Here is a 27,746-nt window from a genome sequence, read left to right on the forward strand (position 1 = left end):
GATGCTGAAGGAATTAGATTAGGAAATGAGACACTTAAAGTAGTAAATGAGTTTTGCTGTTTGGGGAGCAAAATAACTGATGATGGTCGAGGTAGAGAGGATATGAAATGTAGACTGGCAATGGCAAGGAAAGCGTTTCTGAAGAAGAGAAATTTGTTGACATCGAGAATAGATTTAACTGTAAGGAAGTCGTTTCTGAAAGTATTTGTATGGAGTGTAGCCATATATGGAAGTGAAACATGGACGATAAATAGTTTGGACAAGAAGAGAATAGAAGCTTTCTAAATGTGGTGCTACAGAAGAATGCTGAAGATTAGATGGGTAGATCACATAACTAATGAGGAGGTACTGAATCGAATTGGGGAGAAGATGAATTTGTGGCACAACTTGACTAGAAAAAGGGATCGATTGGTAAGACATGTTTGAAGCATCAAGGGATCACCAATTTAGTATTGGAGAGCAGCATGGAGGGTAAAAATTGTAGAGAGAGACCAAGAAATGAATACACTAAGCAGATTCAAAATGATGTAGGTTGCAGTAGGTACTGGGAGAAGAATAAGCTTGCACAAGTAGCATAGAGAGCCGCATCAAATCAGTCTCAGGACTGAAGACCACAGCAACAGATGAGGAATGAAAATATATGCTGTTCTGGGACATAAACTTTCAAGCATTCAGGACATCCATATATTTGTGCTACGGTACAGGGATTTTCTCTGCCTCGTGATGACTGGGTGTTGTGTGATGTCCTTAGGTTAGTTAGGCTTAAGTAGTTGTAAGTTCTAGGGGACTGATGACCGTAGATGTTAAGTCCCATAGTGCTCAGAGCCATTTGAACCATTTGTGCTACACCATTCAGGAAGAAGTGCTGAGATCGAACACGTTTTAAAAGTGTTGCAGAAAATTGAGCAGATGCTGAAAAAAAAGGGTCATTTCAGTTAACATATAACAATGCGAAATATCATTTCCCACAGTTTAGTTTTCTAATGTGGAAGAGAGTTGAGGCACATAAGGGGTTGATCGCAAGTAACTCCAGGGTTTCGGAAGGGGACTGCACAAGAATTACAAGACATACAGAAAACACACCACTGGATAGAGCGTCTCTCTAAATTCTTAACTGATATTACAAGCGTTCAATATGGGGACTGATTGTGGCGCAGCAAACGTCAGCATGAGCGTAGAATTCATTGAAACGAATTGTACAGGAAGGCTGTACAGCAGCCCGCTTTACAAATCTTTCTACTGGGTAGCCTGCCTGCAGGCGCGAGCTAATTCGATGCTATAATGCGGGGTGGATGATAGTCCGCGTGTTCTGACTCGTCTGACCCTTAATGCAACTATGCTATGGCGGGTATAACGACTTTAAACTTGGCAAGATGCTATACCCGCTGATATGCGTCGTTTTTCTATATGTTTTGTAATTTTTGCGCAGTCAGCTTATGAAACGCTGATAACCTGTCGTGAGACACACACACACTGATAAACCAAAACATTATGTCCACTGCCCACTGCGGCGTTGTAAGCCGCCAGATGGCGTTGCGGGTACGTGACGCAGTTCAAATGGCTCTGAGCACTATGGGACTCAACTGCTGTGGTTATCAGTCCCCTAGAACTTAGAACTACTTAAACCTAACTAACCTAAGGACATCACACACATCCATGCCCGAGGCAGGATTCGAACCTGCGACCGTAGCAGTCGCACGGTTCCGGACTGCGCGCCTAGAACCGCGAGACTGCCGCGGCCGGCTATGTGACGCAGTAACAAAAGTATGCAAGCGAATATATCGGTTGCAAATGGGGAAATCCATTGAGATAAGCTACTTTAACAAAGGGCAAGTTATTACTACGCAGAGCCTGTGAACTAATATCTCGAAAACGGCGAGGCTGGTCGAATGTTCACGTGCTACTGTCGTGAGAATCTACGGAAAGAGGTAGGACAGTGAAAGTAACACTCTAGATCGATGGTCGTCTCCACAAACGCCGTCGTCGAGGTGAACGACAGTTCGAAACGTGCTGCGCCCCATGGACGCAGGCTGGTGGGGGGCAGTATTATGCTCAGACATTCTCCTGCGCTTGGGTGGAGCGTGTGGTAGTAATCGAAGACACGCCGACAGCTGCGAACCCCCTGCATCACTTCATGCTTGATGTCTTCGCCGACGGCGTTGTCATCTTTCGTTAAGTACAATTGTCCGTGACTCGGAGCCAGAACCGTGCTACAGTAGTTCGAGGAGCATTATATTGAACTCACGTTGATGTCTCGGCGTCCAAATTAGGCTGATGTAAATCCTATGGAACCCATGTGGGTCGCTATCGGGCGCAAATTAGCGGCCCATTATTTAAGCGAATTACATGACATTTGTCCGCAGCTCGTGTTCTCGCAGTCGCGTTCTCACTTCCCGAGCACGGGGTCCCGGGTTCGATTCCCGACGGGGTCAGGGATTTTCACCTGCCTCGAGATGACTGGGTGTTTATGTTGTCCTCATCATTTCATCATTATTCCTGAAAGTGGCGAGATTGGACTGAGCAAAGGTTGGGAATTTTTACGGGTGCTGATCACCGCGCAGTTGAGCGCCCCACAAACCAAACATCATTATCATCATCAAATGACGTTTGCTTAGACATCTAACGCCATGTACCTCCATAAATCTACCAGAAAACTGTCGGATCCCTGATACGCAGAATCAGTGACGTACCTCGTTCCAGAGACGGACGAACAGGTTGTTAAGCAGGTGGTCATTATGTTTAGGAAAATTTATGTCACTATAATAGGAAAAGGGTCCAGGAAGTGAAACAAAGATTAGTGGAAATCTGGAGGAGAAGAATCTCGAAGGACTTGCAATGTGCGGCTATCGAAAAACATATAAGTTAAGTGGAGAGATAAAGTACGTCATGAAGAAATAGAAAAAGTATATCTGGGGAAAGAAGGCTGTGGAAGGCTTTTAGCATGTAGTGAATCGGGATGTTTTAGCAAGTATTCTGCTTCACTATGTAGCATCGTCCCAGCAAAAGCTTATTGGGGTAGAGAAAATATATAGAAATAGTGTATAAGGCTAAGTTAGAGGCCGTCCACGCCGCTCTATTTTGCCCCAGACGCTGCAGGTGGGCCGAGCTACTATTTCTGTGAACGCGCAGCATCAACCGACTGAGTGCGCTTGTTTACGCCTTTGCCTTCAGCTGAAGGTGTCATAAGATGCCCGGAATACGCAGCCTACCGACAATGCCTACGTCATCACCAAGACTTATTATATTTTAATGTACCATTGACCTGTGACAGATTATGTACGTTTGGTTGCCCATCTTAAGGCGCAGGAAATATGTTCTGGGTCGGTTTCCTCTTCCTCACACTGCAGATGACAATGTTGCGTGTAATAGTTACGCACACATGATAAGAGTACCGCAAGATAGGAAAGTAAGCAGAACATCATCAAATATAGAAAATAAAAGGAAAGATAATAAAAAATTAGAAGTACACACTCGTTTTCGTCCAAAGGTAAGAGGTTTTTTTTTTTTTGTATGTATGTAAAGCGTGGAAATATGCCGATGTGTTTCGTAATAAATTCGGGTTTCTCCGTTGAGAAAGAAAACATTCCTATGATGAATTATTTTTCACTGTGCAGCAGATGTGCGCTGATAAGAAACTTCCTGCAAGATTAATATTGTGTGCCAGCCCAGGACTGGAACATTGGGCCTTCGCCTTTTGTGGGAAAATGCTCTGCCGACAGAACCATACAAAGACGACCCACGAATCGTCCTCGCATCTCGACCATTACCTCTTCTCCTACCTTCCAAACTTCGCAGACGTTGTCCGACATACCTTGCGGCACTCCCACAAGTAAAGGAAGTTTGCAAGGTGAGGCAAGAACTTCTGGCGGAAGTAAAGTTCTGAGGTTGGATCTCGAGTCGAACCTGGGTAGCTCAGTAAACAGTACACTATCCCGCAAAAGGAAAAAGCCCAAGGTTTTAAGAAACGTTTATTTGTGTACCAGTAGGATTAGAGGTGGGAGATATTCTCGAAATTAATGGGTAATAGCTATTGTACAGTATGATCGACTGCTTATCAAAGTATTGAGGCGATGTGAAATGTTTGTGGGTAGCCGAGAATCACTGTGATTGGTAAGTCTCGTTTGTGAATAAAGATTGGGTTCAATTATATGGGTGAAAATAAAAAAGTCAGTTGATTAAGACAATAGTTAAGAATGTTTTTGGTGGATCAGTATAAATTCAAAGATAATTTTTGTCACTTACTGCTTCTTTAATTTTTAAGCGTGAGGTATTTCTGCGATGTATTATCTACACGTGGAGAGGCCTCAGCGATTGTATAGTCCCGTCCGTTGCAAAGGAAAAGCATTTAGTTAACTGGCAAATAATGTTTTCAACCACGGAACCACACAGAGGGAAAAATTACGTATTCAGTGACAGTAATCGCAAGCCAATTAAGTGAATATTGAACAAGTCGGTATTCTTAATAGGCAAATACCAGTAACAATGCCAATTTTCTTCGACCTTCTGAACCTAACAATGTGTTGCCTGCATGCAGAACCATTGGATGGTGGGGGTATTACTATTAACACCAGCCAGACAGCCAGCCACAAGGTCGCTTAAACTGTTTTAAAAGAGAGACAATGTGTTCAAATTCGCAACGCAGACACGCCACGTAGGAGGAGGTGGATCTTTTGCGGGAGTCACCCTCCTGGCGCCACCGCAGTATGGCCAACTTGAACACCTGGGCGTCTTCCCCTGCTTTTCCTATCGAAACCCTCTAGAATGGCCAGCCAGTGCTATCCCCGCCCCCCCCCCCCCTCTGCCCCAACAAATGGTGTTTTTTTTCCAAAGTAGGCACCCCACTGTGGTTTCCCTGTGGCAATAAAACCACCGATACCTGCTGTTCGAGTCCATTCTCAGGCAGACTTCAGACGGACCCCATTTCATTGCATTCACGTGACACTGTTGTTAATTCATTAGTGTCGAAGTTGCTGCCATCTGTAGTTAACATGAACTGGTTTCCACTACTTCGGAATCAGTCGGGTGTAAAATGACATCGACAAGGTTCTGCTCGCGCCGTGAATGTACACGCTGACCTTGACTTCTGGGATCTCGCAGGTTGCCTTGTGAACTGCATGCAGATCACTCGCCAATGCTGATGCTATAAGAGACGTCGCACTTTGTATCCGAATCTATCGTCTCTCATGGTCAGCAACCATTTCTCCTATATGTTTCTGATGATTTTATGCCCCACTAGGTAAGAACCTCTGGGCGATGGATGTGTATCTCTTGTTCGACTGTTTTACCACCTTAATTTCGTTTCCTCTGGTGGTCTGGCTATCCAACAAGTAATCCAGAATTGTGGACTGATGTCCCACGCTGTAACAAGGCTACATAGCGTTTAAAACTGTTTTCGAAAGTTCTGTACATTCACATTCCACTTACGTAATAAGGAAATGTGGTTCAACCTTGAGCATACACAATTTTTCTCTTCTTTTTCCATTTTCAGTGGATTTTATTTATCATTTGTTGAACAGTATACAAAGAATTTACACCATTAGATATTTACCAATTTTTAGAGATTGTGGTATTTACATTATTACAGTTCCTGACAGAAATACTGACGTGAAGAATAAATATATACCTTATACATATTGATATTAACAAGTCTGTTTGGTATATACAGCACAGCTACAATTATTGCCTTCCAGTATGTCATATGCAGTTAATAAGCTTTTTATCATTGCGTTTTTGTATGCAATACCTCACAACATTTTAAGATCTATGTTATTATCGGTTTTTCTTTCTTTGTGCTCACTACTGTCGTTATATTATGTTGTTTTGTAAACAAAGCGAATAGCGAATCATTTTTCACAAAATAACATGATATAACGGCAGTAGTGCTATAGAAAGAAAGAAGAAACGATAAATCATATTAGACCTTAAAAAAATTGTGAGAAATTACGTACATACTGGAAGGAAATATTGTAGATGTGGTGAAAATACCAAACAGATTTATGAACAGCAGCTTGTGTAAGGTATATATTTATTCTTCATGTTAATATTTCCGCCAGTACTCATAGTAATGTAAATACTATAATCTCAAGAAACTGGTAAATACGATAATGCATAAATTCCATTATATTGTTCAACAGATAATAAATAAAGCGCACTGAAGATGGAGAAACTTCTCCGAAACCGGTATGGACAGTGAAACAAGAAAAATTGTTTAGCTCAAGGCAGAAACACATTTTCTAATTACATTTTAGGAAGCAAACGGGGCCAAGGAAAGGGTTTCGACAACAAAATGATTATCGTATCCCATAACTTTATTACTTCTCTTTTTTGAGTTTGTGGCCATCCCACTGTCCATTATCATCTTAATTTTTATGGCGGAAACACCTGTAGGGCTGAGCTCCGATGCTGCTACGACTGGATAGCGGAATATCTGCAGAAGGATTCCTTTTAACTGATGACATGGAAGTGGAACAAACAGGACACTTGTGGAGTTACAATTTCCTTGAGACGAACGAGTCTCAACTTTATCTTCGATAAGGATAGAAGCGGATGAAATGAATTAACATTTCTGCCACAGCTGCGACTTGAATCCAGATCTTATCCTTACTAGGCAGCTGTGCTAAACCATTACACCACCGAAGGAGTATGCCTAACACTTCTGCATCGACTACACTAGTTCAATGACCTTCCTAACAATATTCACGGTGTAAGAAGGGGAAAATGGGCTGAAAGCGTGAATTGAAGTTCATTAAACGTTTTTGTAATTGCGAATATGGACAACCATCAGCTGTAGAATGCAGAATGAGAATTTCACTCTGCAGTGGAGTGTGCGCTGATATGAAACTTCCTGGCAGATTAAAACTGTGTGCCGGGCCGAGAGCTGAACTCGGGACCTTTGCCTTTCACGGGCAAGTGCTCTACCACCTGAGCTACCCAAGCACGACTCACGGCCCATCCTCACAGCTTTACTTCTGCCAGTACCTCGTCTCCTACCTTCCAAACTTTACAGAAGCTCTCCTGCGAACCTTGCAGAACAAGCACTCCACAAAGAAAGGATATTGCGGAGACATGGCTTAGCCATGCGCGAAAGGCAAAGGTCCCGAGATCGAGTCTCGGTCCGGCACACAGTTTTAATCTGCCAAGAAGTTTCAGCTGTAGAATGGCCTGACAACAACGAAAATTTTTGCCATACTGGGACTCAAACCGGGATTTCCCGCTTATCGCGAGTGGTCGCCTTAACATTTGGCTAGCTGTGCAGGACTCACAGCCGGACCCAAACTTCCATTTGTTGTCAACCATGCGTCTACAACCTGTACTCTTACATCCATTATGTATATTCCCGTACATGTGAGACAATTTACTTGAAAGTCGCTTGCCCGCTATCGGCAGATAAATACGATAATGCAGTTGCTGTGTTATTTCGATTTACGACGCAAAGTTCCTTTGGACATGCATGCATGCCCAAAGGAACTTTGTATCGTACATCGGAATAACACAGGCACTGCACTATCGTATGACTTGAAATTTGTGTTACATAGGGCACTGTTCTAGAGTAGTCCTCGCAAGTGTGTTAACAATACTGCTACAGTGCTGTAATGGTTAGCACATCTGCTTAGCAAGCAGTAGAACCAGGTTCGAGTCACGGCGGTGGCAAAAATTTTAATTCATTTCTTCAGCTTCTGTCATTATCGAAGATTAATCATTTCATCAGCAAATTTCGCACACGTTGCAACTTACTCGGTGGTTAAACGGTAGATCCTCTTATAACTGGCTAACAAGGGGAGGCCGCCAATTGTGAAATTCAGATTCGATTCATACTGCGCATAATAAAAGCTCATGGCCAGAGGTGTAATGTGGCAAAGCACCAAGATGCACTTCTCAGCCGTTGTCGAGAAAATCGACAGTTAAAAGAAACCGTTGCGGTGAAATACTCTCTACGATTATTAGTTGTCTTCAGCGTCGTGGCGCAGCGGTAAGCGCTCGGGTTCGCAATCCGAAGGTCGCCGGATCGAATCCCGCACCATGCAATTTTTTTTATTATTAGTTTTTGTAATTCATATATATATATATATATATATATATATATATATATATATATATAAACTTTTAATGAATTGCTTATGCATGTTGGTGAAGGCGGATCGCTCTCCAAGTGTACCGCCTCCATTTTTACGTTTTTTTAACAGGGTGTACCAAAGCTCTCCCGTCCGCACTGATTTTCGACGATGTTATAAGTTGCGCTAGGGACCGCATCTACCTTCTTTCGAAGTTAGCAGGCAACTACGCTGTTATGCGGCGGCTCGTTTCGGCCCATTCAACCTCTGTCCTTCAAGTGTAACGAGCGAGTAACGGAGTTTATATTTCATACCTGCCACAGCGAATTTGTGTTCGTGGGGTCTCTATTCTAATTCGAACGTTTGACTTACGCTATACGTATTCGTTTCGGAATATCGTTTCTACGTCTTCCGTTAACTATACGTGGTTAACATTATGAAGACAATTAATAACGTTTGTGAAATATAACTTTGTTTGCGGAAAACATAATGATGTTCGAAGTCGCCAGTTTTTCCACGACAAACGACTTTCAACAACTTATTATATGCATAATTGTTGCAACTGATTGCCGGGATATATATATATATATATATATATATATATATATATATATATATATATATGTGTGTGTGTGTGTGTGTGTGTGTGTGTGTGTGTGTGTGTGTGTGTGTGTGTGCGCTTGTGTATACATATATACACATATGAATTACAAAAAACAAATACTAAAAAAAAATGCATGGTGCGAGATTCGATCCGGCGACCTTCGGATTACAAACCCGAGCGCTTACCGATGTGCCACGACGCTGTAGAAAACTATAAATCGAGAGAGTATTTCACGGCAACGGTTTCTTTTAACTGTCGATTTTCTCGACAACGGGTGAGAAGTGCAGCTTGGTGCTTTGCCACATTACACCTCTGGCCATGAGCTTTTATTATGCGCAATGTGAATCGAATCTGAATTTCACAATTGGCGGCCTCCCCTTGTAAGTCAGTTCACAGGTTGGAGGAAAACAAGGGCATACCACAACCTTGAGTCTACCGAAACAGTTTGGTGTTGAAGACCTACAGAGAGGCGGTCGGAGAGCTAGGAACTTTAAGGCAGGCTGGAGAAATGCAGACAGGGTCTGCATACTCAGACAGTGGACAAGGGGTGAGCAGTTACCTGCGCAGCACACCGCCTAGTAGCGACGCGTTGAGGCACTCGGGCGGGCTGAGGCGGCGCTGCACCTCTCCGACGGTGACCTTGTACTTGGAGGTGGAGCTGAGCAGCGACAGCCGGCCCGGCACGCTGCAGAACACGTCCGACGGCGCCGACGCCGACGACAGCACCACGTCTTTGCCGCCCTCGCTGCGCGGCTTCATGCCTGCCAACACACACAGACACAACACACGTGATCAGCGAAACTCACTCTCTTCCCGTCTGCCAACCCACACACCACTCACCGAGAAAAGGCGGCGTCCAGCACTCATCAGTGCGTCCCACAAACGCCGATTGTGCAAAATATGAAATAATTGCCCACGAAGCAGCTACAGACGTTGTAGAGTGAACTAATAGCTTATAAGTTACGTGTCATCAACCTGCAGTTCTATTACAATAATGGGAGGCGCGTGGGCTATGGTGCCTCGACACGGTTCGCGCGGCTCCTCCCTTCGGAGGTTCGAGTCATCCATCGGCCATGGGTGTGTTGTCCTCACAAGGGAACCTCCCCATCGCACCCCCCTCAGATTTAGTTATAAGTTGGCACAGTGGATAGGCCTTGAAAAACTGAACACAGATCAATTGAGAAAACAGGAAGAAGTTGTGTGGAACTGTGAAAAAATAAGCAAAATACACAAACTGAGTAGTCCATGGGTCACATAAGCAACATATTGGACAGAATGAGCGTAGGAGCGCCGTGGTCCCGTGGTAGCGTGAGCAGCTGGGTCCTTGGTTCAAGTCTTCCCTTGAGTGAAAATTTTACTTTCTTTATTTTTGTATAGTTATTATCTGTCCGTTCGTTCATTGACATCTCTGTTCACTGTAATAAGTTTAGTGTCTGTGTTTTGCGACCGCTCCGCAAAACCGTGCGATTAGTAGACGAAAGGACGTGCCTCTCCAATGGGAACAGAAAACATTTGATCACAATGTCATAGGTCAACCGATTCCTCCACAGGAAAACACATCTGATATATTCTATACGACACTGGTGACGGCATGTGCGTCACATGACAGGAATATGTTGTCGACCCACCTAACTTGTACACTTGGCGAATGGGTAAAATGATTCTTCTACCTTGCTCGATTTAGGTTTTCTTGTGGATGTGATAATCACTCCCAAAAAAGTGATGAAAACATAAGAGTTTGTCACATAAACTGAAAATAAAAAATTAAACTTTTCACTCGATGGAAGATTTGAACCAAGGACCTTTCGTTCCGCAGCTGCTCACGTTACCACGAGACCACGGCGCTCCTGTGTTCCCAGCCTCCTTAATGTTGCTTATCTTGCCTTGAACTACTCAGTTTGTATATTTTGCTTATGTTTTCACAGTTCCACACAACTTCTTCCTGTTTTCTCAATTGATCTGTGTTCAGTTTTTCAAGGCCTATCCACTGTGGCAACTTATAACTAAATCTGAGGGGGGTGCGATGGGGAGGTTCCCTTGTCAGTAGTGTGAAAGGCTAAGAACCGATGAACTCATCAGTTTAGTCCCTTAGGAACTTACCACTGCAATAGCGGGAGCTCGAAATTGTGTATTGTGTGCTGAACCGGGGACCCAGAAACGACGGAGAGGCTTCGTCCCGCAGTAGCTCTCAGTGATTCACAATTCCACGGAAGGCCACAGTAGTCGAACCACCCCACCGCTGCCCCACACCGAACCCAGGGCTATTTTGCGGTTTGGCCCCCCATTGGACCCCCACCGGAACGTCTCATACCAGACGAGTGTAACCCCAAATGTCTACATGTTAGAGTAATTATGATGTACGCACCCGTGGAGACGGTGTTTGCGCAGCAATCGCCGACATAGTGTAACTGAGGTGGAATAAGCGGAACCAGCCTGCACTCGCCGAGGCAGAAGGAAAACCGCCTTAAAAACCATCCACAGGCTGGCTGACACACCGGACCTCGACACTAATCAGCCGGGCGGGTTCGTACCGGGGACCGGCATGCCTTCCCGCTCGGGAAGCAGCGCGTTGGAGTTACTTCCGCCTCCGTGGTTGAAATGGTTCAAATGGATCTAAGCACTATGGGACTTAACATCTGAGGTCATCAGTCCCGTAGGCTTAGAAATACTTCAACCTAGCTAACCTAAGGACATCACACACATCCATGACCGAGGCAGGATTCGAACCCTGTGACCATAGCAGCAGTGCGGTTCCGGACTGAAGCGCCTAGAACCGCTCGGCCACAGTGGCCGGCTGCGCCTCCGTGAAATAAATCTCTTTTACTCTATGTTGGTGCGGCTGCACCCGACGCTTGAGCGAGGTGGCACGGTGCTTAGTACACCGGACTCGCATTCGGGAGGACGACAGTTCAAACCCGCGTCCGGACTTCCTAACTTAGGTTTCCCGTGATTTCCCTAACTCGTTCCAGGCAAATGCCAGGATGGTTCCTTTGAAAAGGCATGTCTGACTTCCTTTCCCATCCTACCCTAATCGATGTGACCGTTGAGCTAGCTGTTTGGCCCCTCTCCAAATCACTCAATCAACCAACCATCCAATCCGACGCTTCTTACAGGGGATGGGCAAAAATATGGAAAAGTCAAAAGCACAACACATTACAATGTCTGATACGGTGTAGGAACCTATTAGCATTCCGAACAGCTTCCAGTCATCTCGGAATGGATAAATACGGCTCTTTTGTGGTTTTCAAAGCAATATTATAGCATTCTTGCTGCAAAATAATGGAAAGTTCAGGTAACGATGACGGAGCTGGACAGAGACAACGCACTCTTGTCCCCAAAGTGGAACGCAAAGGCTCAATAACATAGAGATCTGACGAATGTGGTGGCCGAGGAGATGCGACAGTTCACCCTCGCGCTCAAGAAACCGACCCTGGACGATGCGTGCTGCATGAACGGGAGCCCTGACGTCTTTGAACGCAGCATCACCACTGGGGAACAAACATAGCACCACGAGATGGACCTGATCAGCCAAAATTGTCACATACTTCATGGCGGTAAAAACTTTGAGAGTAGTCACGGGGCCCGTTGGACATCACGATGTGGCTGCCTGAATCGGCAGCGAATCACCGCCACCTTTCACTCTTCTAACGCAAACTTGGTCAGAAGTTGGAAACAGTGTGAAACAAGATTCATCCGACCAAATTACATTCTTCCATTGCTCCACAGTCCATGGTTTCTGCAGTACCCTGGGTCTTGATTCAGCAGAAGATGAGGAAGACGAAGCTTTGAACGACCGAGGTGGCGTGCGCGGCTCACCTGAAAGATTTCTCACGATAACCAAGAGCTCCCGATTCAAATTCTAGTCTAGCACAAATTTTAATTTCAACAAACAAATTCATTACAATGCAGGTTCAGCGTTGTTGAACAGATATCGCATCCACCAGAAAGTGGACGTTGGCGGAAGCACACAAAGCCATTTTTTGCGTCGCTCCCATTGCAAATATTATGTAACTGACAAGTGCTGATTAGGAAGTACCCTCGACCACGCTCTCGAAACTGGCTTGATGAGAATGTATGCTATCTGATTAAAAGTACCCGTACACTTGTTAGTGGACATTAATGCAGGTTTTGTCCACCCTTCGCCCTTATGACGCTTGTACTCTGCTGGTGGCACTTTCAGTGACGTATCTGAATGCCTTTAGAAGAATGACAGTCCACTCTTCATCAAGAACCGAAACCAGAGAAGGTAGAGATTTTGGACGCTGGAGTCTGGAGCGAAGTCGACGTTCTAACTCAACGCAAAGGTGTTCCATTGGGTTCAGGTCGGGGGACTCCAGTCAGGCCAGCCCATTTTATGCTACTGTCCACAAACCATTGTCCTACAGATTCTACCTTATAAAAGGTTGCACCGTCATGCTGATAAAAACTATCATCGTGTCCGAAACGATCCACTGCAGTAGGCAGTACATCTACAACTACATACACACCTCCGCAAGCTATCACATAGTTCTTGGAGGAGGGTGCACTGTACCACTACTAGCCACTTCCTTTCTTGCTCCATTCGAAAAAAGAACGAGGGAAAAACGACTGTCTACAGCCTCCGTTTCATTGCTAGTTTTTCGTAACTTGTCTTCGTGATCCTTACGCGAAACGTATGTTAGAGGCAGTAAATTCATACTGTTGTCAGCCTCAGATGCCAGTTGTCTAAATTTTCTCAACAGTGATCCTCGAGAAAAAAAGTCTCCTTCCCTCCAGAGATTCCCATTTGACAAAGGCCTGTCGGCTTCTGTCTCGGCTTGTCCGGCCAACATTTGTTTGACGGTTTTTCTGACATTTTGTGAGCACGAGTGGCTGGAATCGTCAGGGCTTCACCTTCCATTGCTGGTAGTGGCTCAAATGGTTCAAATGGCTCTGAGTACTATGGGACTTAACATCTATGGTCATCTGTCCCCTAGAACTTAGAACTACTTAAACCTAACTAACCTAAGGACATCACACAACACCCAGTCATCACGAGGCAGGCAAAATCCCTGACTCCGCCGGGAATCGAACCCGGGAACCCGGCCGGCCGCGGTGGTCTCGCGGTTCTAGGCGCGCAGTCCGGAACCGCGCGACTGCTACGGTCGCAGGTTCGAATCCTGCCTCGGGCATGGATGTGTGTGATGTCCTTAGGTTAGTTAGGTTTAAGTAGTTCTAAGTTCTAGGGGACTGATGACCACAGCAGTTGAGTCCCATAGTGCTCAGAGGCATTTTGAACCGGGAACCCGTGCTGGTAGTGGAGGCTGAAGCTTTGACAATGCCAGCCACTCGTGCTGTCGGAAAAACCATCACACAGACGTCGGCCGAAGAAACAGAGACTGATGCCAACAGGAAATTTGTCAACACGTGGTCAAGAGAGCCTTAACAATTTTGTATTCCATTTTGACTCCCCTAATCTCCGTAATACTGCGTGTTGTTCGAACCTACCGGTAACAAATCTGACGGCCTGCCTGTGAACCGATTCGATATCTTCCTTTAATCCTACTCGACATCGATCCCAAACGCACTAGCAGTACTCAAGAACAGATTGCGCTAGTGTCCTACATGCGGTCGTCTTTACGGATGAACAACACTTTTACAGATAAAACGTAGTCGACCATTAGACAATACAATAAAATGGGTTCATAGCCATCCGCAATTAGCGTTTTCTTAAGCACAATGAGGAGACCGCACCCTAATCACGAAAAACACCCTCTTACTCTAACATCACCTCCTCTGCATTTCGTTGTTGTCACTACATACGATGGCAGAAACGCTGTCGAAGATAGTCCCATAAACACATATTTGTGTGTATAGTGTCATACCACTTTCAACTGCACTTTCAACTGCACACGTGTGAATGCCAGAGTACACGACATATATTATCGCTATCGATGAATATGTTGCAGTTTCTCGTTAATGTGCGGTAGTCGGTGAGCGGAATAGACCGGATAAAATTAAGCTTACGCGCGCTACATCCTCGACTTTGCCAGGTAATTGCAGATTGCTGTAGCGTCATCTAGGCAATCCGTCTCCCAACGGGTCACACTACCGTTTTCCCGTGGCGGTGGGAGGCCTACAACGCAGATCTGCTCTATGCGACTCACAGTTCCGGCAGCCACGATTTATCTCGTTAACGGTGCGGCGGATGTCGGCCTAATGGTGAACGCTGAGCAGAGCTGGCCGACAGCATCTCTAGGCAGGAAACACACACACACACACACACACACACACACACACACACACACACAATGAGACCGGGGATTCCTGCGCCCAGAACAAACAGGAAGCAACACGCCCAGCAACAGACGCTGCCTGCTCTCGCTGCCAACCTGTCCCGAGATTAAGATTTCCCTGGAAAGCTTTGCTTCAGTTTACGGCTGCGACCACTGGCGAGGAAAATATATCGGAGCCAACGCGCGCCGCGCTTGATGGAAGTACTAAACGAGAAACTCGTCCGAAACTCTTTCTGTGCTCCATTTATGGGAGTGAGTGTTTGCTTCAGTGCATGCTTTGCAGCGAAACGCCGTTTTATTCCAACACAATTCTTACTATCTTTGTGCTGTTATTTTTTTTCCCCTGCCGTTCTAGAAAGTCTCACCTGAAAGGCGGTAAAAAACGGAGAACATTTACGGCAGTGGAGCTTTGTAAATGCTGACTCCCTGGCGGCGCTGATGACGTAAATGTGTGTCGTTTCGAAATTTTTCCTCCGCTGGATACGTCTTGGATATTATCTGACTCAGCGACGCACAGCTGTCGTCAGCTGTGGTTTTCATTCTCAAGCACGGCGTGGAATCGAAAAGATTTGGTCACTTTGCAGTGTTTAGATTCAAAGATCGAAGTTACATCTAAAGTTGACATTTAGAGTCTGAAAAAAAAAATATAAACTCCAATGCCTTGCAACTCGGACTCGTGTTACACGTGTGTTGTGCTCCTTTATGTTCACACTACTACTCATTTGCAAACTTTATATGTCGACTAAACACTCTACGCCTTTTAACGAGCAGACCGACTTCACAGCCTGAATAACACTCCACTCAGTGAAGATAACAACAAAAATGAATAACGGGTAATCAAACAAATAGCTGCAGAGAATCGGTACGACACAAATATTAGAGACGAACTGAATCAGAAAATTAAAATAAAAGTTGAAGGGACACCTTATACACAAAAACAGAGAGATCACCACCAATACACACACAGACACTCAGAACATAAATACACAGAACGCGCAAAGAAGCACACGTGAGCAAGAGACGCCCAACAACAAGCGAGAGGTACACTGTCACTTACAAGAACAAAGCAGCCCACACGATAGCCTCTTGTTGTTGTGGTCTTCAGTCCAAAGACTGGTCTGATGCAACTTTCCATGCTACTCTATCCTGTGCAAGCCTCTTCATCTCCGAGTAACTACTGCAACCTACATCCTTCTGAATCTGCTTAGTGTATTCATCTCTTGGTCTCCCTCTACAATTTTTACCCTCCACGTTTCCTCCAGTACTAAACTGGTGATCCCTTGATGCCTCAGAACGTGTCCTACCAATCAATCCCTTCTAGTCAAGCTGTGCCACAAATTCCTCTTCTCTCTAATTGTATTCAGTATCTCCTTATTAGTTACGTGACCTACCCATTTAATCTTCAGCATTTTTCTGTATCACCATATTTCAAAAGCTTCCATTCTGTTCTTGTCTAAACTGTTTGGCTCTAAGCACTATAGGACTTAATATCTGAGGTCATCAGTCCCCCTAGACTTGGAACTAATTAAACCTAACTAACCTAAGGACATCACACACATCCAAGCCCGAGGCAGGATTCGAACCTCCGGCCGTAGCAGCAGCGCGGTTCCAGAATGAAGCGCCTAGAACCGCTCGGCGACAGCGGCCGGCAGTTTAACTTAAGGCAAGTCACTCAATAGTGGCCCATTGCCAAAATCCATGGTGTCGATTTAATAAATAAGAGTAACTAACGGTCAGATCTTCCAAAAAGAGTAAAATTATTAACCAGTCACTGATATTATGATATTTATTATGATATTTATTACGATACTGTAACGACTACACATTGTCGATACACTACTGCCCTTAAATACCCCCGTAGCCATAAGTCCAACAGGTTCAGGTCCAGAGAATGGGGAGACCATGCTATCGGAGCACCTCGACCATTCCGTCGCCCATGAAAAGCTGCAGTGAGGTACTGTCGCTCGATGCGTTGGCAGTGGGGTGCTGCCCCGTCGCGCATAAAGCACAGTCGTCTTTCTGCAAGAGCAACGTTCTCCACTAGCTCTGGTAATTCATTGCGCAGAAACAGGTGATACACGGGATCTGATAATCTGTTTAGTAAGATGTACAGCTCCATGAACCTTTCTCCGACAACTGAAGCGATCGTTATCCCCCATCTCCATGATTGATCGAGCATTTGCATGTGCCTGCGCCTTCGTATTCTGGTAATTTGCTGCATCATGTATTGGGAATCCTGCCACATTTGTAAATAAATTGCAGTCTGAACTGTGCATCCTCAATGACCCAAATCTCAACAGGTATTGGTTTTCGCACTTATCATTATACGAAATTTTACCATGGCGACCCAGTTGTTCATATGACGCGTTTCGCAACTTCTCCGTCGTCATATTTCCAGCAGTGGTTATTGTTCGTAGGTATGGCTTTTAAAGTTGTACGTTAAAGAAACAAAAAGCAGAGAAGTCTGCCAATGTTTCTTTCACGTACATCATTAAACGCCACATCTACGAGGAGTAATCGCTCTTGATATCTGATGATGCAGAAATTCCGAAACGCGTCACATGACCAATAAAGTCATTCCTTGCATGATTTTTTACTTTTACCATGGCAGTCCAATCAGCCTGATTGGTGAACTGCTGACTATTATAGGAAGACACAAAGGAATTACAGATCTTGGCTGCAAACGGGCATTGACTGAAATCAATGGGGAAAGTTGAAAATTTGCGCTGGACTGGAATTCTGACCCGCGTCATCTGCGTACTAGGCAGACGCTCTGACCATTGAGCCATCCGGACAAGGTGGCAACTGGAACTGCATGGACTACCTTAGCACGCCTCGCGTCAGACCAAAATTCTCAACTTATTCACTCGCTACAAATGTAGTGCACTTGTCCGTTACCATCATTACAACCGGCATTTGCCGATTCCCACAATATTTCGAGCCTGGTGTGCATCTGTACTGAGGAAATAATTGGCCATCTGGCCTTAATTTTATATAGTAAGGGTCGCCTGTCTCGTGCAGGACTTTGTCACTTTTGTATTATTGAATTTCAAATATCCTCGGAAATTTTGGAATGGTTCACATGGCTCTGAGCACTACGGGACATAACATATGAGGTCATCAGCCCCTAGAACTTTGAACTACACTACTGGCCATTAAAATTGCTACATCATGAAGATGACGTGCTACAGACGCGAAATTTAACCGACGGGAAGAAGATGCTGTGATATGCAAATGATTAGCTTTTCAGAGCATTAACACAAGGTTGGCGCCGGTGGCTACACCTACAACATGCTGACATGAGGAAAGTTTCCAACTGATTTCTCATACACAAACAGCAGTTGACCGGCGTTGCCTGGTGAAACGTTGTTGTGATGCCTCGTGTAAGGAGGAGAAATGCGTACCATCGCGTTTCCGACTTTGATAAAGGTCGGATTGTAGCCTATTGCGATTGCGGTTTATCGTATTGCGACATTGCTGCTCGCGTTGGTCGAGATCCAATGACTGTCAGCAGAATATGGAACCGGTGGGTTCAGGAGGGTAATACGGAACGCCGTGGTGGATCCCAACAGCCTCCTATCACTAGCAGTCGAGATGACAGGCATCTTATCCACATGGCTCTAACGGATCGTGCAGCCACGTCTCGATCCCTGAGTCAACAGATGGGGACGTTTGCAAGACAACACCATCTACACGAACAGCTCGACGGCGTTTGCAGCAGCACGGACTATCAGCTCGGAGACCGTGACTGCGGTTACCCTTGACGCTGCATCACAGACAGGAGCGCCTGCGATGGTGTACTCAACGACGAACCTGGGTGCACGAATGGCAAAATGTCATTTTTTCGGATCAATCCAGGTTCTGTATACAGCATCATGATGGTCGCAACCGTGTTTGGCGACATCGCGGTTAACGCACATTGGAAACGTGTATTCGTCATCGCCATACTGGCGTATCACCCGGTATGAGGGTATGGGGTACCATTGGTTACACGTCTCGGTCACCTCTTGTTCGCATTGACGGCACTTTGAACAGTGGACGTTACATTTCGGATGTGTTACGACCCGTGGCTCTACCTTTCATTCGATCGCTGCGAAACCCTACATTTCAGCAGGATAATGCACGACCGCATGTTGCACGTCCTGTGCGGGCCTTTCTGGATACAGAAAATGTTCGACTGCTGCCCTGGCCAGCACATTCTTCAGATCTCTCATCAATTGAAAACGTTTGATCAATGGTGGTCGAGCAACTGGCTCTTCACAATACGCCAGTCACTAGTCTTGATGAACTGTGATGTCATGTTGGAGCTGCATGGGCAGCTGTACCTGTACACGTAATCCAAGCTCTGTTTGACTCAATGCCCAGGCGTATCAAGGCCGTTATTACGACCATAGGTGGTTGTTCTGAGTACTGATTTTTCAGGATCTATGCACCCAAATTTCGTGAAAATGTAATCACATGTCAGTTCTAGTATAATATATTTGTCCAATGAATACCCGTTTATCATCTGCATTTCTTCTTGGTGTAGCAATTTTAATGGCCAGTAGTGTACTTAATCCTAAGTAACCCAAGGACATCACACACATCTATGCCCGCGGCAGGATTCGAACCTGCGACGGTAGCGGACGGGCGGTTCCAAACTGAAGCGCCTAGAACCGCTCGACCAGACCGGCCGGTGAATTTTGGAATGCTCGGGACCGATATTTTGCCAGTATGAGTGTCAATTCAAGAGAAAAATCAATATCCTCGTTCCCGGAGTGGATGAAGTGTCTGATACATAATTAGGATTGTACAGAACCCAAAATGCGCGAGTCCCACTCGCACCTGGACAATTTTTTTCTAAATAAAATAAAATTAAAATAATAAACAGAAAGGGGCGTTCTTCACTACGTCATTGGTCAAGCCGTAGAAATTCGTAAGAGGAGGTTGCGGAACGGTCTGCGGAACGGGTTCTCGTCCAGAAATGAGGGAAAACCGGGATAGTATCAGTAAGAGGTCATCTCCCTTAATGCTCGCGGGCAGCAGCCTCCTCAAAATGTAGAACGGCGCTCCTGGTGCCGGTTAATTGCCGGGCGGGGTGTTTATTGCGCCGGGTCAATTTGCCGCCGGATAAACCGGAAAGCGGCGGTCATTGGCTGCCGCTTTCGCAAGACGCGGCCGCCCCGGTCGGAGGAAGCTGCTGCCGTCTTCTGTTGTGCGCGGCGCCGTTACGCACTGTGCGAACTTCCTGCGGCCGGCGCCCACGCCCGCGCCTGTGACCGCCGGCGGCCGGCGGCGCGGCTGAACACGAGTATACGCGATGGGTGGCTGACCGCCGGCGCTCTGTGTCTGGGAGCGACGCCGGGGAAGCCCCGCTGAGAGAACGCGGCAAGCGGCCGGCGGGGCTCGTTAACGGCGTAATATATCTCTGTGCGGCAGCCGCTGGGTTGGACGCTCGCTCTGGACAAACGCACAGTCCAGGTTTGCTGGCTGCCGTTGCATGAGCAGTAGGACGTGGAGCGGAGGCAGTAACTGAGAAGAGACTAAAACAGGGTTGTGTGGCCTCTGTAACCCCCTCCCCCCCATCCACATCCAACCGCTGCTCTTGTTAAACTATACATTGTTGTTGTCGTGGTCTTGAGTCCGAAGACTGGATTGATGCAGCTCTCCGTGCTACTGCATCCTGTGCGAGCCTCTCCATCTTAGAACAACTGCTCCAACCCACATCCTTCTGAATCTGCTTACTGTAAATTCCCAGTTCCCCTACGCCCCCCCCCCCCAACACACACACACACACACACACACACACACACACTTATTTCCCTCCAGTACTAAACTGATGACAACATTCCATTAGAACTACTGACAGCCTTGGGAGAACCAGGCCTAACAAAACTCTACCATCTGGTGAGCAAGATGTATGAGACAGGCGAAATACCCTCAGACTTCAAGAAGAATATAATAATTCAAATCCCAAAGAAAGTAGGTGTTGACAGATGTGAAAATTACCGAACTATCAGTTTAATAAGCCCTGGCTGCAAAATACTAACACGAATTCTTTACAGACGAATGGAAAAACTGGTAGAAGCCGACCTCGGGGAAGATCAGTTTGGATCCTAAAAAATGGCTCTGAGCACTATGGGACTCAACTGCTGTGGTCATCAGTCCCCTAGAACTTAGAACCACTTAAACCTAACTAACCTAAGGACATCACACACATCCATGCCCGAGGCAGGACTCGAACCTGCGACCGTAGCGGTCGTGCGGTTCCAGACTGTAGCGCCTAGAACCGCTCGGCCACCCCGGCCGGCTTCAGATTGAATTCCGTACAAATGTTGGAACACGTGAGGCAATACTGCCCCTACGACTTATCTTAGAAAATAGATTATGAAAAGCCAAATCTACGTTTCTAGCATTTGTAGACTTAGAGAAAGCTTTTGACAGTGTTGACTGGAATACTCTCTTCCAAATCCTGAAGGTGGCAGGGGTAAAATACAGGGAGCGAAAGGCTATTTACAATTTGTACAGAAACCAGAAGGCAGTTATAAGAGGCGAGGGGCATGAAAGGGAAGCAGTGGTGCGGAAGGGAGTGAGACTGGGTTGTAGCCTATCCCCGATGTTATTCAATCTGTATATTGAGCAGGCAGTAAAGGAAACAAAGGAAAAATTCGGAGTAGGTATTAAAACCCATGGAGAAGAAATAAAAACTTTGAGATTCGCCGATGACATTGTAATTCTGTGAGAGAGAGCAAAGGACCTGGAAGAGCAGTTAAACGGAATGGACAGTGTCTTGAAAGAAGGTTATAAGATTAACAGCAACAAAAGCAAAACGAGGATAATGGAATGTAGTCAAATTAAATCGGGTGATGCTGGAGGAATTAGATTAGGAAATGAGAAGCTTAAAGCACTAAATGAGTTTTGCTATTTGGGGAGCAAAATAGCTGATGATGGTCGAAGTAGAGAGGATATAAAATGTAGACTGGCAATAGCAAGGAAGGTGTTTCTGAAGAAGAGAAGCTTGTTAACATCGAGTATAGATTTAAGTGTCAGGAAGTCGTTTCTGAGAGTATTTGTATGGAGTGTAGTCATGTATGGAAGTGAAACGTGGACGATAAATAGTTTAGACAAGAAGAGAATAAAAGCTTTTGAAATGTGGTGCTACAGAAGAATGCTGAAGATTAGATGGGTTGATCACATAACTAATGAGGAGGTATTGAATATAACTGGGGAGAAGAGAAATTTGTGGCTCAACTTGACTAGAAGAAGGGATCGGTTGGTAGGGCATATTCTGAGACATCAAGGGATCACCAATTTAGTATTGGAGGGCAGCGTGGAGGGTAAAAATCGTAGAGCGAGACCAAGAGACTAATACACTAAACAGATTCAGAAGGATGTAGGTTGCAGTAGGTACTGAGAGATGAAGAAGCTTGCACAGGACTGAGTAGCATGGAGAGCTGTATCAAACCAGTCTCTGGACTGAAGATCACAACAGCAACAACAACTACATTGATGATCCCCAGATGTCTCAGAATATCTACTATTGACCGATCCCTTCCTTTTGTCAAGTTATACAACAAATTTCTTGTCTCCTATTTAGTACTTTCTCATTAGTTACGCGATCGACACACAATCTTCAGCATATTTCTGTAGCATCACGTTTAAAAAGCTTCTAATTTCCTGTTGTCTAAACTGTTTATCGTCCACGTTCCACTTCCACACATGGTTACACTCGAGACAAATACCTTCAGAGAAGATTCCCTAAAACTTAAATCTACACCGAAGCGCCAAAGAAACTGGTATAGGCATGCGTATTCAAATACAGGGATATGTAAGCTGGCCAATATGGCGCTGCGGTCGGCAACGCGTATGTAAGACTCAGTTGTTAGATCGGTTACTGTTGCTACATTGGCAGTTTATTTAGTTTTGGTTCAAATGGTTCAAATGGCTCTGAGCACTATGGGACTTAACGTCTGAGGTCATCAGTCCCCTAGAACCTAGAACTACTTAAACATAACTAACCTAAGGACATCACACACATCCATGCCCGAGGCAGGTTTCGAAACTGCGACGTAGCAGTCGCGCGGTTCCGGACTGAAGCGCCTAGAACCGCTCGGCCACCACCGCCGGCTATTAAGTTTTAAGTGAGTTCGAACGTGGTGGGACATAGCATCTCCGAGGTAGCAGTGAAGTGGGGATTTCTCCTTGCTTCCATTTCACGAGTGTACCGTGAATATCACGAATCTGGTAAAACATCAAGTCTCCCACATCGGTGGAGCCGGAGAAAGATCCTGGAAAAACGGGAGCAATGACAACTGAAGGGAATCGTTGACGTGACAGAAGTGCAACCTTACCACAAATTGCTGCAGATTTCAAAGCTGGGCCATCAACAAGAGTCAGCGTGCGAACAATTCAACGAAACATCATCGATATGGGCTTTCGGAACCCAAGGCCCACTCGTGTATTCTTGATGACTGCATGACACAAAGCATTATGCCTCGCCTGGGTCCGTCAACACCGACATTGGACTGTTGGCGACTGGAAACATGTTGCTTGCTCGGACGAGTCTCGTTTCAAATTGTATCGAGCCGATGAACGTGTACGGATATGGAGAGAACCTCATGAAACCATGGACCCTGCATGTCAGCAAGGCCTGTTCAAGCTGGTGGAGGCTCTGTAATGCTATTGGGCGCGTCAGTTGGAGGGATATGAGACCCCTAATACGTCTAGATACGACTCTGGCAGGTGAAACGTATGAAAGCAACCTGTCTGATGACCTGCATCCTTTCGTGTACATTGTGCATTCCGACAGACTTGGGCAATTCCAGCAGGGCAATGCGACACCCCACACGTCCAGAATTGCTGCAGAGTGAGTCCAGAACACTCTTCTAACTTTAAACATTTCCGCTGGCCACCAAACTCCCTAGACATGAACATTATTGAGCATACCTGGGATACCTTGCAATGTGCTACTCAGAAGAGATCTCCACCCCCTCGTATTCTTACGGATTTATGGACAGCCCTGCAGGATTTATGGTGTCAGTTCCCTCCAGCACTACTTCAGACATTAGTCGAGTCCATGCCACGTCATGCTGCGGCGCTTCTGCACGCTCGCGGAGGCCCTACACGGTATTAGGCAGGTGTAGCACTTTCTTTGGCTCTTTACCCTATATTCGATATTAACACATTTCTGCTCTTCAGAAGTGGTTTTCTTGCCATTCTCAATCTACATTTTAAATCTTCTCTACTTTGGCCGTAATCAGTTATTTTGCTGCCCAAATAGCAAACACGTCTACTGCTTTAAGTGTCTCGTTTCCTATGCTAATTACGTCACAATCATCTGATTTAATTCTACTGCACTCCGTTATCCGAGTCTTGCTTTTTTTTATCTTTATTGTATATCCTTTCAAGACACTGTCAATTCAGTTCAACTGTTCTTCCAAGCCTTTTGCGGTCTCAGTATTACAAAGTCATCGTCAAACCTCAGAGCTTTTAGAATGAGATTTTCACTCTGCAGCGGAGTGTGCGCTGATATGAAACTTCCTGGCAGATTAAAACTGTGTGCCCGACCGAGACTCGAACTCGGGACCTTTGCCTTTCGCGGTAGAGCACTTGCCCGCGAAAGGCAAAGGTCCCGAGTTCGAGTCTCGGTCGGGCACACAGTTGCCGGCCGCGGTGGTCTAGCGGTTCTGGCGCTGCAGTCCGGAACCGCGGGACTGCTACGGTCGCAGGTTCGAATCCTGCCTCGGGCATGGGTGTGTGTGATGTCCTTAGGTTAGTTAGGTTTAAGTAGTTCTAAGTTCTAGGGGACTTATGACCTAAGATGTTGAGTCCCATAGTGCTCAGAGCCATATTCGGGCACACAGTTTTAATCTGCCAGGAAGTTTCATATCAGCGCACACTCCGCTGCAGAGTGAAAATCTCATTCCGGAAACATCCCCCAGGCTGTGGCTAAGCCATGTCTCCGCAATATCCTTTCTTTCAGGAGTGCTAGTTCTGCAAGGTTCGCAGGAGAGCTTCTGTAAAGTTTGGAAGGTAGGAGACGAGGTACTGGCAGAAGTAAAGCTGTGAGTACCGGGCGTGAGTCGTGCTTCGGTAGCTCAGTTGGTAGAGCACTTGCCCGCGAAAGGCAAAGGTCCCGAGTTGTAGTCTCGGTCGGGCACACAGTTTTAATCTGCCAGGAAGTTTCAACTCAGAGCTTTTATTTCATCTCCCTGAACTTTATTCCTACTTCAAATTTTTCTTTGGTTCCCTTTGTTGCTTGTTACAGGTAGATATTGGACTCTACAGATTAGTGACGGGAAATATCGACCGTTTAAAACTGATTCCCGTATTTTAGTTCTGAATAACCGGTACTTTTCGGTATGTGTTTGGTCTCGTTTATAACAGGTGTTGTTTTTGTTTTCTGCTAATAACAACGCCAGGAAAACGAAATATCAATTAGCCGTAGCAGTAGTATTGAAATTTTTCGTTTTTAAATAAATCTTCTTAAAAAAAAGGAGCAATTTTATTCGTAAAATTTACTTTGGTTTGAAATATTGCTTTATTATAGAAAATGGGAACAGCCATCAGTGCTACTTTAATGACAATGCCGACAGAAATAAGCAACAAACACTTTGCACATTGGTACAGCATACCTGAGACGCTGACCTCCCTGTTGCCGTGTATCGTGGCTTAAAATCTCTGTAACGTCTCATGCATACGAAACAATCCTGTGACGAAAAGCGCCACTCTGCTCCTCTCTCTCTCTCTCTCTTTTGAATCCAACCCGGCAAAAGTACCAAACCGAATCGGTTGAACAGATGTTCTGTAAGCCACTACTTTTTTCGTGGATGAATTACTTACGGTTCTTCCAGTGGATCTCAGCCTGGTATATCCTTTCCCTGCTTTAGTTTTACGTTGTCATTTCACTTACAGTGCCTCCGGACGCTTACTTCTAATTATTCTCGCACTCCTTATGCTGGCGTTTTACCGGTCTTCATGCCAAACTGAATCTTTCACTATGCAGCGGCATGGGCGCTCATTTCAAACTTCATCACTCACAGTATCAGATCAAAAGCATCCGAACACCGCTATGTAAAGCGGAATTGACCACTAGATGTCACTTGAGTCACACCCGCCAGTATAAAAGGAACTAAACTATGTCCGATCAGGCGATGAAAGCCCAAAGGTACCGACCGGCCGCCGTGTCATCCTCAGTCCACAGGCGTCACTGGAGCTTGTAGTCAGCAGACCGCTCTCCCGACCGTATGTCAGTTTACAAGACCGGACCCGCTACTTCTCAATCAAGTAGCTCCTCACTTTGCCTCACAAGGGCTGAGTGCACTCCGCTTTCCTTCAGCGCTAGGCAGACCGGATGGTCACCCATCCAAGTGCTAGCCCAGCCCGACAGCGCTTAACTTCGGTGATCTGACGGGAATCGGTGCTACCACTGCGGCAAGGCCGTTGGCAAGTTCTCAATAGAGGAGCAATGACAGCTGAATGGGTCCGTCAGCAGAGCTCAGCGGCTTTGAATGTGGGCTAGTAAGTGGATGGCACCCCAGCAACAAATCCATCAGACACATTTCAACCCTTCTAAAGCTGCCAAAGTGGACTGTAGGTCACGTTACTGTGAACGGGAAACGTGAAGGAAGAACAACAGCTAAGCTGAGATCAGGAAAACCTCACGTACTGATGGACAGGGACCGTCCAGCATTGCGGATGAAGGTTGTAAAATCGCATTACGAGGTGCGGCTTGAAAAAAACCGGACTGATGCTGGAAAAAACATTTATTTACAATTATTTACAATTTCATGTTATCTCCTTCAATGTACTCTCCTCCTCGGTCTCTACACCGCTCCATACGAATTTTCCACTGTTCATAGCAATGCTGCAGATAATTTTCGGTAAGTCCATACATTACTTCCGTCGCTCTTTCTTTTACTGCTTCAACAGTCTCAAATCTAGTTCCTTTCAAAGCTGACTTGACTTTAGGGAAAAGAAAAAAGTCACAGGGGGCCAAATCAGGTCAGTAGGGTGGATGATCTAAGATGGGAATGTTGTGTTTTGCCAAAAACGTCTTCACTGACAACGCACTGTGAGCTGGGGCATTGTCTTGGTGAAGGATCCATGACCTTTTTCTCCACAAATCGTTCCGTTTTCTCCGTACTCGCTCACGTAGGGTAGCCAGGACGCTAATGTAGTAATGCTGATTCACTGTTTGTCCCTCTGGTACCCAATCAATGTGCACAATCCCTTTGATGTCAAAAAAAAACAATCATCATTGCCTTGAATTTCGATTTTGACATTCGTGCTTTTTTTTGTCGTGGAGAACCAGGAGTTTTCCAATGCATCGATTGGCGTTTAGTTTCGGGATCGTAAGTAAAAAACCACGATTCATCGGAAGTAATAACATTTTGTAAGAAGGTGGGATCACTTTCAATGTTTTCCAGGATGTCAGAACAAATCATTCTTCGGCGTTCCTTCTGTTCAATTGTGAGACACTATGGAAAAATTTTTGAACACACTTTGTTCATGTGTAAACTTTCATGAGGAATCTGCCTAACACTTTCCTTGTCAACTCCTGTTAACTCAGACACTGCTCTGATTGTTGAACGGCGATCTTGTCGAACAAGTTTACCGATTTTTTCAATGTTTGCATCAGTTTTTGCTGACAATGGTCTGCCAGTGCGAGTGTCATCACTGGTGTCTTCGCGGCCATCTTTAAATCGTTTAAACCACTCAAACACTTGTGCTCGCGATAAACAATCATCGCCGTACACTTGTTGTAACATTACAAACGTTTCACTTGCAGATTTTCCTAGTTTGAAACAAAATTTGATGTTAACACGCTGTTCTTTCTGTACACTCAACATTTTCCGA

General features: G+C 45.6%; 1 protein-coding gene across 1 annotated transcript in view; it reads right to left on the reverse strand.

The window, feature by feature from the left end:
* Window positions 1–27,746, reverse strand: part of LOC126194817 (transcription factor AP-2-beta) — a 420,874-nt gene that overhangs the window by 110,773 nt on the left and 282,355 nt on the right. The window contains exon 4 of the mRNA XM_049933144.1: window positions 9,215–9,416. Within this exon, the coding sequence (XP_049789101.1) occupies window positions 9,215–9,416 (202 nt within the window). The remainder of the gene's footprint in view (window positions 1–9,214; window positions 9,417–27,746) is intronic.

Source organism: Schistocerca nitens, chromosome 7 (genome assembly GCF_023898315.1).
Source record: "Schistocerca nitens isolate TAMUIC-IGC-003100 chromosome 7, iqSchNite1.1, whole genome shotgun sequence".
Lineage (NCBI taxonomy): Eukaryota > Metazoa > Arthropoda > Insecta > Orthoptera > Acrididae > Schistocerca > Schistocerca nitens.